Source organism: Lepidochelys kempii, chromosome 2 (assembly GCF_965140265.1).
Source record: "Lepidochelys kempii isolate rLepKem1 chromosome 2, rLepKem1.hap2, whole genome shotgun sequence".
NCBI classification, from domain to species: Eukaryota; Metazoa; Chordata; order Testudines; family Cheloniidae; genus Lepidochelys; species Lepidochelys kempii.
The window spans coordinates 133,462,196-133,474,003 of record NC_133257.1 but is presented as its reverse complement, the minus strand read 5'-3'; the positions used below and the strand labels follow the sequence as shown (position 1 = coordinate 133,474,003).

Below are 11,808 nucleotides of genomic sequence, written 5' to 3'. Positions count from 1 at the left end.
TATTCTTTTGTGCCTCCAAATGATCATTTTTTCCAATGGATTCACTGACAGTGAAGGCTAAACCAGCTATAATCTTTTGTCTCTTTCACTATGAATTTAGTTCAAGGACAATCAGTTGTGCTTATGTTAATACTAAGAAACAAGAGGTGTGGACCAATAATCCATTGTGTAGATATAACTTCTCTGAACTCAGGAATAAAGTGTCCAAAGCTATCAGCTAGTTTGAGGAAAACTCTGAGAAAATTGCATAATGACAGGTTTCAGAGTAACAGCCATGGTAGTCTGTATTCGCAATTTATTTGAGCATAAGCTTTCGTGAGCTACAGAATGCATCCGATGAAGTGAGCTGTAGCTCACGAAAGCTTATGCTCATATAAATTGGTTAGTCTCTAAGGTGCCACAAGTACTCCTTTTCTTTCTGAGAAAATTCAACCTACATTTAAAAATTTCTAAATCGCTCCCTGTCAACATAAGTTATAATTTGTGATTTTCTACTATTTTTTGTCGCCCCCCCCCCCGACCCTCTCTGGTTACTTTAAAAAATAGTCTAAGTCAAAACATGGATACTGAGAAAGAAAGGAGAGGACAAAACAAGAGTTTAAAGGAAAAAAGTCACAAGGAAGAGAAATGAAAGGAGAAACAAAACATATGTCTTGTGACAGGGTCAGGCCAGATGGCTACAGGAGAGTGTGGGTTTTTTTTTAAACTTTGAATATGTTTAATATGGAAAACCACAGAAGATGGTTGTGTTACAGCTGCATGTTTTTCACGGAACATAGATGCAATGACATGTTGGCACCTGGATCACCGCAGCACAGCCAGGAAGCTGTTCACTTATACTGTACATTCACAGTAACGGGCAGCAAGCAGCACTTGGAATCCAAAAGGAAACTGCACTGTGTTCCAGCTGAACGATGGAGGCAGATGGTGGGACTTGCTCCAACATTTACTTGAGATTCTTAAAGAGTTTGTGAGCCACACAGTGGTCCCTGGCATGCAGGAAGTCAAAAAGCTCTTCTGTACATTCCTCCTGTGTGTGGGACCTTGCGGACACTCGCGCTTCACACAGCTCTAGCTTCTCCTGTGCCTTCACACACTTCTCAGTCTGCTCACAGTGCTCCCTTACTGTGGTTAAAGGATCCACTAGCTCTTTTTCCTCCTCCTCTTCCTCTTCCTCAGGTTCACCGCTGTGGCCCTCCAGCATCTCCTCATCCTGCAGCCCCATCGCCACTTTGCTCTGGCCTCCCTCACAGGCACAGAAGGAGAGTGTTAGAAGGCAGATATATTAGTCCCAGATTAAGCAGGTCCTTTTTCCCTGGGTAAGGTAACAGGGGCAGTTCTAGAACAAGAAGGAACTTGCTGGAACAAATTCAGGCAGGCAGACTAATTAGGACACCTGGAGCCAATTAAAAAGCAGCTAGAATCAATTAGGGCAGGCTGGCTAATCAGGGCACCTGAGTTTGAAAAGGACCTCACTTCAGTTTGTGGTGTGTGTGTGTGGGGAGCAAGAGGTGCTAGGAGCTGAGAGTGAGAAGGTGTACTGCTGGAGGACTGAGGTGTACAAGCATTATCAGACACCAGAAGGAAGATCCTGTGGTGAGGATAAGGAAGGTTTTGTGAGGAGGCCATGAGGAAGTAGCCCAGGGAGTTGTAGCTGTCACACAGCTGTTCCAGGAGGCACTCTAGACAGCTATAGTCCACAGGGCCCTGGGCTGGAACCCAGAGTAGAGGGTGGGCCTGGGTTCCCTCAAAACCTCCCAACTCCTGATCAGACATTGGAGGAGTTGACCTGGACTGTGGGTTCCACCACAGGGAAAGGTCTCTGGGCTGTTCCCCAAACCATATGGTGGATCAGCAGGGACTGAGGGGATTGTTCTCCTTCCTTTTTCCCATGCTGGCCAGTGATGAGGTTAGCTGAGTGAATGGCAGGTTTGAGCCACTAGCAAAAGTGGCCAAACCTGAGGGCTCCTGTGAATCTCTGAGGTAAGCAAATCCAATAAATGCAGGACCCACCAAGGCACAGGAGGAACTTAGTCCCAGTATACATTTATTTATCTATTTTAATTGAAAGTTTGCTTCCAAATAGGAAAGACTCTAAAAAAGGAAGAGTCTGATTCTAAAACACTTTTGTTGGGCTGAAGTTACTTGTACCAGTAGTTCTACTGACATCAATGGGACTACAAATGTGAGTAAGTGCTACTCAACGAGAAAAGGTTAGAGAGTCAAATCCATATTTTTTGTATATTTGTTCCCTACCCTTTTCCCTAGGGTTCTCTCAAATATTACTCATTTGCATATTTATCATGTGCTCATATGTATGGCCAGTCACAGCATTCAGCAATATTAGAATAGTGAATAAAAAGTGAGCACATTACCAATAATAAGCACGTCTAAAAGGCCCGTGGAAGCAAATAGAGAAAGGTGTAAAGCTATAGCTGAGCATCTGCAGAAGGAAACTTTATTAAGAATAATGTACAGAAGGATTCAGAGAAGGAGTTTAATGCCAGAAGGAATCATTAAATCATCTAGTCTGACCTCCTGCATATCACAGGCCATTAAATTTCATCCAGTTACCCTATATTGAGGCCGTTAACTTGGGTATGACTAAAGCCAGAAAGGCATCCAGGAAGCAAATTGATCTTAACAAGGTGCTTCACTAGCATCTGTATAGTCATTTGATTTGAAGTATAGCATTAACTGACATGAGGAAGGTACATCTTAATTATACTCTGTTTCTTTAATCAGATTTAATTTTGGCATCTGTTTTTATGTTTATCAAATAAAACATCATGGTTTGAATGCATTACAATTCAACTGATGCATCCTTTTAACTTCCTTACACTGCTATAGTTAAACTTCGATTAGTGATTCCTCTATAACCTTCTAGTCTATAAACAAATTACACAAAAGAGAGTGTTATGGTCTATTGTGCTGTCAATTAAAGTAAACTGCCTCAGACTCAGATGCAATTGAATGTAATAGCTCCAATGAAGCTGTTAAAATATAGTATATTGTGACCGTAATCTGTGTAAGAATGAATCTGCAAGTAGAGCTCTAAGTATTATATTGTTGCCTCTGTGGCCTGAGCAGTCACCAATATTTGGGACCTTGGGGATTGTTTCCATTACGATGAGAAGTTGATGATTCGAGCCAGGTATATTCTTTGGTGTAAACTTATTTATTTACGAAAAAAGGTACACAAAGTCCTGTTTGCGTGAACACAGTGGAAACAAACAGCGGCTGGCAGCCTCCTTGGTCATAAATACTCCATTCTGCTGCTACAGAAGTCCTGCACCTAAGTGACTCTATCTTGCTGCTTCAACTTGAGTGTCATGCTCACAACTGGTGCTACAGGCTTTCTGCTGGCTTTCTCCCTTTATTACACACAAGCTGCAAGACCAATATCCTAGTCCCTGCGTTTGCAGTGAGGGAAACCGCTTAGCTCACACAGCTTAGCTCTGACTGCCATGTACCTTGGGCAGTCCCTCCATTGTTTGCAGCTGTTTCTATTACAAAAAGGGAATTAACTGCTCCTTCCACTGAGTCTGAAAAAGTGCTTGGCACATCTATTGATTTTAACCATGTCTGTAATGGTCTTGGAGTCATAGTCATCTGATGACAGTCATTGGCATTTTTCAGCATAACCGTAGTTTGATAGGTGATAATGGAAGCACATTAGCAACTTTTCTTTCTAATTGTCTTTGCATAACTGTAGTTTTACTTAATACTCCAATTTAGATGTTAGAAAGGTCAGTGTGAGTAACTGTATTCGATTTCCATTCTATCACTATGGAATAGCATGTGTAGTGGTGAGAGGGGAACTTGCTTTGCAGTAATGTTTAGGGAGTAAGCCTAGGGACCCTTTCTTAGTGACCACTTGGGGTAAGGTGCCTCAGATCCAAATATATCCTTATCTTCTATGGCTTCCCCAGGAGCAGTTCCCTTCTGGGGCATCCCTGCGGCAGGTAGCAGGAACCCAGTCTTGGAGGCTATATGCTCTCAAGGTATTGTTCAGAGGGTCTTCAGAAAAACGGCCTGAGCACTTTACCTGTTAAACCCATACATTTTGGAGTAACATAATAGAATCTGCTCTATTTAGATTCTAAATATACATTATTTAAAAAGAGTAAATATGACTGTCTCCCTTTAAGTGACTTGCCCAGTGTCACACAGGAAGACCATGACAGAACCTGCATTTTAGTCACAAGATATTTGCATATACATTCTCCAAATAGGAAGGCAAAACTGATGCTGCTGTTGCCAAATCTGCCATTATCCTTTGTAAGCTATCTCTCATTTATATGGAAAACATAATGCTGCTCTTTTGTTTCTAAACAAATTCAGCATTCAGCTAGTTTAGTGCTTTTTTTGTGTTTACTTTTCCCTTTTTTATCTGCTGGGACTCCTTCTGTCTCCCACTCCCCTTTGCCTCAAACTTCATCCAATTTATCTCTTACTATTATCTTTTGTACACAATCACTGTAAGGCAAGTAGAGTGTTTTCCAGTATTTTATTCATAATTTAAAAGTATATTTTATTCTGAACATGCTGAGACTTGTACAGCATCTTGTGAGCATCTAGGAAATTCTTTTTAGACTCCCATCAGGAGGCCCAGCTTTCAGGCTTAGCTCTCCCCACCCTGTCATGCAAACACTGCAGTTGCTAGATTTAAAAAAGGCAGTTTTCATTTAGAATATATAGTAAAACTGCCTTCGGCAAAATCTGAACTTGTGAGCTCTGGTGAATAAATAAATACATTTCACCTGTTGTAAAAGATATAAGCACAGACACTATATGGTAATGGGGTCATATTAGTAGGGTCAGTGGTACATCCCACTCCACCAAACAGATCAGAGGGTTCTTACCTCGACATAAGAACATGTATCCCCTCCAGGGTTACCCCTAGTTCCCAAAAGTGGAAGAGACCCTAATTCCTCCCTTCTCAGGGGCTTGGCAACTCACTTTAGGACTAATGGGCCCCAGCTTCTTAGGCTATGTCTGTATTTATGGCAGTGTGAAGAGTACATACCCTGCCCACAACCCTAGCACAGATAGGTAGCAGTGTCAACAGTGAGCCACTGAGTAAAGACAAGCCAGAACATTAGGGTACATACCCTACATGGCTCTCTACTACACACCCAAGCAGAACCTTCCCCCATCTACAGTGCTATGGGAAAAGGCTCTGGTAGGAGGGAAGCAGTGAAGAAAAGCTCTGACAGACCTTTCCCCTGCCTGACTCTCTTTCACTACTGCATGTAGCTACATATTGTGGTGTGGAGATAGCTACATGCCGCAGTGAAAAGTGGGCTATCTGTATCCTGCATGCTGCCGCTAATATGGACAAGGCCTTGGTGCTTGGTGCTTCCCCTGGTGGGTAGGTGCATAAACTGGTAGACAACAAGCAATTTATAAGTACTGGAAATCAACAGATAAAGATATAAACAATGTTTTATTCCTTGAAAAGACAGGTAAATTGAAAGAATGGAAAGGGAGCAGGCAATGGAATCAAGGATATCAAATAAATGAGTAACCATTTAGTTGCACAGCGATAATAAAACACTAAATGCCCACTAACTAGATAAAATTACCGAATATTGCAGGCCCAGTGGAGTCTTGTGGCTCAGTCTCTCCTTTGTGGAGCTGGACCCTCCAGGTTGGTCTCAAACCTCATGGCTGAGAAAGGAAAAAAAACAGTTACTTCCCTTCTGATGCAGGTTGCTGTTCCTGGGCTACTGCACCTCCAGCTGCTGTAACCTGACATTTTGGAGCCAGCTCTCTCCCACAAACACAACCGCTGGCAGAACTCAACTCATAGATTGGGGTTGTTCTGGCCTTGTGCAGCTTTATCCAGGCCTGAATTTGGTTGCCTGCTCATCCATTGGTCTCTTGGTCTGGCCCTTACAGGCTGTTTGTGTCTTTACGGCACAAGTGAGGCAGGCAGTCTCAGGGCTTGTCTACACTACAGAACCTATGCTGACCTAGCTATGCTCGCAATGCTCCCTACTGTAGGCTCTGTGTAAACCAGCAGGATAAGTTTTTCTGCTAAAACAGCTACACTGTCTCCCTGAATGACCGTAGGTGTGCCAACAGAGCCACTCTTCTTTTGGTCTGGATGTATCTGTTCCTGGGGTTTTGCCGACAGAGCTATGTCAGCTGGGAGATGATTTTTTCCAGACTACTAGTTGACATAGATATACAGGCAAAAGCTCTATGGTTGGACCAAGCCTCAGTTTCACTTCTGTAGTCTCTGTCCTGGGGTCTGTGGGAGCCAACAAACCATAATTAGAACTGCAAATTCACAGCCAGTTTCAAATCACAGTAACATGCTGTAGCATCTCTGGAGGAAGTCCCTTTTTTCATCACTGAGAAAAGTAATACAGCCAGGCTTAGGAAATGAACAAAAACCCTAAAGAACTAATGGATGTATCACTGAAGCCATATGGACTGTATCTGATGACAAAATAACATAATTAAGATTAATCTGGCCACATTTCAACTGTAGTAAATTAATCTATTTTCCCCTTTCTTTCACCATCTAATCTGATCCTGACAGCTTCAATATGCTTTTTTAAGGTGTACCTCTTTTTAATGGTATATATTACAGCTAATGCCCTCTGTATTCATCTCTCTTCTCCCTTTTTCCCATTTCCCTTTTAATATATTTGCTTAATACTTCTAATTTTTCTCAAATGCCTTTTAATAATGTCGTTGAGTTCTTAATAATACTCCTATATTTGCCATAAATCCTCCTTTTTGTTATGCAGTAGTCTTTCTTTGGCTGCTTTATACATATTTTTTCAAACCCAACTGTATTTATATCTTCATCTGATTTTGAGCATAATAATTTTGCAATTTGGAGAGTTTTCCTAGTATAACGATTTAGATTCTGCTGGAAACTGAAGGAGCATGATTGCAGTGTGAGAACATTTTTTCTGTGGGTTTGATATGATACCATTCTTATTTTTCCATTGAATTAAAAGTTACCCAGGAAAAGTATAAAGAAATTCAGTTTTTCAACCTAGACACGTTGTGATGGGTTGGACCCCCATTCTGGGATGCCACCTGATGTTCTGGGGTTAAACTGAGCCTCCCCTGCTCAATCAGCCTGGGTTCCCTCTCCCTGCTTTGCTGAATTAGGCTCTTTGGCCTCTTGCAGCACACACACACAGGTAGGGACACACCCCATTGCAGACACAGACTGAAGTCAGCTCTGTGTGAGAGGGCTCCCCCAACACTCACTTGCCCACCCCTTTTGGGAGACAAACCCAAAAGACTACTGTCTCACACTGTATAGAAATATCTGTACAGCCCAAACTCATAAAATTTGCCCTCTTCCTCAAAGTGAAGAGAGATGTGCACAACTTCTTGCCCCACCTTAGCTAGAAATTACATAAACTGGGTTTTATTATAAACAAGAAATAAGTTTATTAACTACAAAAGGTGAATTTTAAGTGAATATAAGAGACAGAACATAGCAGATTACTGACCAAATAAAGCAAAATACACAAGCTAAGCTCAATATACCTTAAGAAACAGGTTCCAAAATGTAAATTCTCACCCTAAATGTTATTTTAGGTAGGGTGAAAAGTTTCTGTGGTTCAGAGTTCCAGTTACATTCCTTTTCAAACTGGATCCCTGTCTCAGTCTGGACTATCCCCTTGCCTTCCCTTCAGGTGGCTTTAGCAGTCTTTCTTCTTGGGCAGCAAGGCCATGGAGAGGAAGAGTCTCATTTAACTTCCTCCCCACCCTTAAATAGGATTTACATAAGTAAGGAAACCTTTGTTTCCCAAACTTGATCCCCCTTCCCTTCCAGTAGAAAGTTACAAGAAGTCCCAGGTAATGTTTAATATCACGTGACAAGAACCACTGGCTCATGGACTCTCTGATACTACAGAGTCAGGTGAAGTATGGAGCTGGAAGGCCAAGCCTTTTCACAGTCCATTGTCCTCGCTGATGGGCCATCAGCCCTGACTGGCTTTTCCGTTGTTGCACCTGAAGAGTTAGCAGTGGGCCTCACCCAAAGTAGCATGGTTGAAATACATTGTCAATATTCCTAACTGCACATACAGAAATGATAAGCATACACATTGGATAATCACATTCAGTAAATTATAACTTTTCCAATTATATCTTACAAGACCCCTCTTGCATAAAGTCTGTTATGTCATATTCATATCATAAGCTGTCAAGTTTCCTTCCCCAGTCTGAACTCTAGGGTACAGATGTGGGGACGTGCATGAAAACCTCCTAAGCTTACTTTTACCAGCTTAGGTTAAAACTTCCCCAAGGTACAAACTATTTTACCCTTTGCCCTTGGACTTCCACTGCCACCACCAAACGTTTATCTGGGTTTATTTATTAGGAAAGCGTTGTTTGGAAACGTCTTTCCCCTCAAAATCTTTCCAACCCTTGCACCCCACTTCCTGGGGAAGATTTGGTAAAAATCCTCACCAATTTGCATAGGTGACCACAGACCCAAACCCTCGAATCTTAAGAACAATGAAAAAGCATTCAGTTTCTGAAAAAAATAATAGAAGTGAAAAGTAAAAAATAATCACCTCTGTAAAATCAGGATAGTAAATACCTTACAGGGTAATTAGATTCAAAACATAGAGAATCCTTCTAGGCAAAACCTTAAGTTACAAAAAGACACACAGAGAGAAATATCCATTCTATTCAGCACAACTCATTTTCTCAGCCATTTATAGAAATCATATAATCTAACACATATCTAGCTAGATTACTTACTAAGTTCTAAGACTCCATTCCTGTTCTGTCCCCGGCAAAAGCATCACACAGACAGACACAGACCCTTTGTTTTTCTCCCTCCTACCAGCTTTTGAAAGTATCTTGTCTCCTTATTGGTCATTTTGGTCAGGTGCCAGCGAGGTTATCCTAGCTTCTTAACCCTTTACAGGTGAAAGGGCTTTTCCTCTGGCCAGGAGGGATTTTAAAGGGGTTTACCCTTCCCGTTATATTTATGACATAAGCATATTTTCATAAATATCATAACACATACTTTTCAGATTCCCAGTATATACAATCCAATGGCATATGTCTAGCAAGCACCAGCACTTCTGGAAATCTCCATGTTCTAAACTGAAATAGTGACGGAGGTGAACCTAAGCCAGATTTTATTGATTTTTTGGAAGGAAAGAGGTGGCACAAACATGGACATACCATTGTAGTTATTCAGTCAGATCCTAGCCCCCACCCCCACCCCACACTGCTCCAACCATTTTGGGGCCATAAAGCTGCCCTAACATGCCAGCTGTGGAGCCCCTTTGTGAGATGGGAATCTCTGGTTGCTGGTAGAGCCAAAAGAGCCATCTCTGCTATGCATTCCTGACTACCTCGCCACCCCAGCATAGATGGAATATTTCAGATTAAAACCCCCACATATCTTAAAAAAATGAAAAACCGCTTATATGGATGCTTGCTTTCCCCTAAGGCTTACCATTCCCAGTATCTGGGAAGTGCCAAGTACACAGACCCTTTCTCTGGTTGTCAGCCTGTCTCCCTGGACTTCTGGCAGGAGACCTCCCACACATCTTTCCCTGAGAAGCGCTTCAGGGTCCTATTTGGGGTGTTTTTAGCTTTGTTAGGCCCCTCTCTCTTTTTCTTGAACATGTAGAAGAGTCATTTTCAATTCTCTCTGTTTTTGCAAGATGTCTATGACAACCATTTCTGTCCCTAGAATTTGTCATTGAATTCTGGAGTATATGCAGGAAACTTACACTGTGTTTCAGTTCATCAGCGGTTAGATCACTGAAGTTAGGCTGAATCCTGAAATTATTCATCTAGTCATCTACTAAGAAAATCATTTTGCTTCATAGATTTAAAAACACCTCATATGTCATAAATAGCAATTTGGTACAAAGTATTTGGTACATTCTTCTTGATCTTGAACATATGTTCTGTTTGTATCATATGGCGTTTTTCCCCAGTACTCCCATATAATTTTCTTCCTATGCTAAATAGTAGTACTATTCTCTTTAATGTCTTTGGCAATGTCAATGACTTCTAAGTTGTCGTCAAGTTTTCTAAGCGATTGGCATCATAATTCAGCCGCATTTGGTGCATCCAGAGAAGTGAACAGAGATATTAGTTATAAGAAGTCACTCATTTGGAGCTCGTTGGATAATGAGGGAAAAAAATGTCTTGAACCTGTGATGAAATTGCCAAAATTCGTAATGGATGTTATTCAGAATGAATTATTCTGCAGTTGTACTTTATGTGATGCTTAATTATGCTATTCTTATTGATAAAAATCAATTTGTGTTTTTTTTTTTAAAAATGCAAAGACCCATCTTCTCCCAACAGATTTTAAGAGATCTACAATCTTATTCTGTTCTCACACTGATTAACTTCACTGAAGTCAGTGAAGTTAAATCCTGATTTACTCTGGTATAAGTCAGATCAAAACTGGGTCTGGAGTGTTATTCATTAACTCCTTCATAATTGTTAAAGGATAGAGCTCCCTCAGGGGAGCCTTCTCCCCTCTGCTGGAGCAATGGTAAGGAGAAAGGAGTTAGTAGCATAAAATGGGTGTGCTAATGACACCAGGATTTGGTTCATTTTAATGAGCCATTTCCTAATGAGTAATTTTCTCCTTTTTATTTGCAAATGTTTTATTGGAAGCTAATTTCCTTTTTATTGTTTGGGTGGAATCATTTCTAATTTGTAAAAGAAATTTTGGAAACAAAAGAAAAGAAAGCTTTCTCTTATGAGGAACCCTGATGGGTTCTTTTCTTTTCATGACATCCCTGATGCTTTATATGCTGAAATAGGAATCTCAAAAAGCTTTATACAGATGGCTAGGCATTGTTTTCCCCCACCACTTTCATAAACTGGAAAATTGAGAGATTAAGGGACTCTCCCAAAGTATCCCTGTGAATAAATGGCAAATTTGGAACAGATTGTTCATGGGACCAGTTGCAAAGAAGTAAATTCCAGAAGCACTTTAAATCAGATAATGATTGCATGTTTTTGAACAGTATTTTGGAACTATTTGTAAAATCTAAATAGGCTGAGTAAAATCAAACACTCTTGGTGCACCTTCAGTAGTCCATAGTTAGTGAGTAACCATATCTCCAGGCTAACGCTTCTGCTGCTGCTAAGTTATGATGTTTTTACCAAAATAAATGTCCCTGAATGTTAGCTCATGGGTGCCTATATGAAGATACCCTCCCCCCTAACAGTTTAAGGGTGTTTTGAGCCAATCTCATGTTGACGGTACTCTTAAAAAAGCTAATTGGGAAAATGAAAAAAACAAGAAATAGAACATTTGTACATGAGTAGTAGACTTTTGCAATATCAAGTTCAGAGATACTGGTCTCAAATAGGGAGTTATATTTTGATCTAAATTAGCTTTACAATTAAGCAAAGGTTTGTGGTTTGGGGCTAAAACAGAGCTAGAGTTTGAGCTCATGTTTGAGATTTGTCATTGGTGTCATTTTACCACCTGTTTTCATTATATTTGGGCCCTATATGTTGGAAACGATATAAGATTAGTTATCTTCATAAGAATTTTGGTGAATTCAAAACCAGTACACTAGGCCCCTTCAATTATCAGATTTGATCTAGGAGTAAAATATTTCGGATGGGTTCAGGTATGGGGACTTGTATTGGATCCTCTCTCCACAAAAAGCAACGGGGTTTTGACTTCAAAGTTTCTGTGTGAGCCTATTCAGAATAAAGACTTTATAATTTGGTAGAGTTACAAAGAAAAGTAAAGCAGTTGCCACCATAGGTTCAAGTTCATAAATCTAATTTCTCATGAAATTATATGGAGGAATAATTGTCCCC

General features: G+C 40.7%; 1 protein-coding gene across 1 annotated transcript; it reads right to left on the bottom strand.

Annotated features, from left to right (window-relative positions):
• Positions 1–888: 888 nt before the first annotated feature.
• LOC140905974 (cytochrome b-c1 complex subunit 6, mitochondrial-like) lies at positions 889–1,225 on the bottom strand. Its single transcript, XM_073329467.1, has one exon. The coding sequence runs from the start codon at positions 1,223–1,225 to the stop codon at positions 947–949; it is 279 nt and encodes a 92-aa protein (XP_073185568.1). The 3' UTR covers positions 889–946.
• Between the last annotated feature and the right edge of the window lie 10,583 nt (positions 1,226–11,808).

What these genes read in the sequence shown, in the direction of transcription:
- LOC140905974 (XM_073329467.1), bottom strand. Translation starts at nt 1,225, where the DNA reads ATGGGGCTGCAGGATGAGGAGATGCTGGAGGGCCACAGCGGTGAACCT.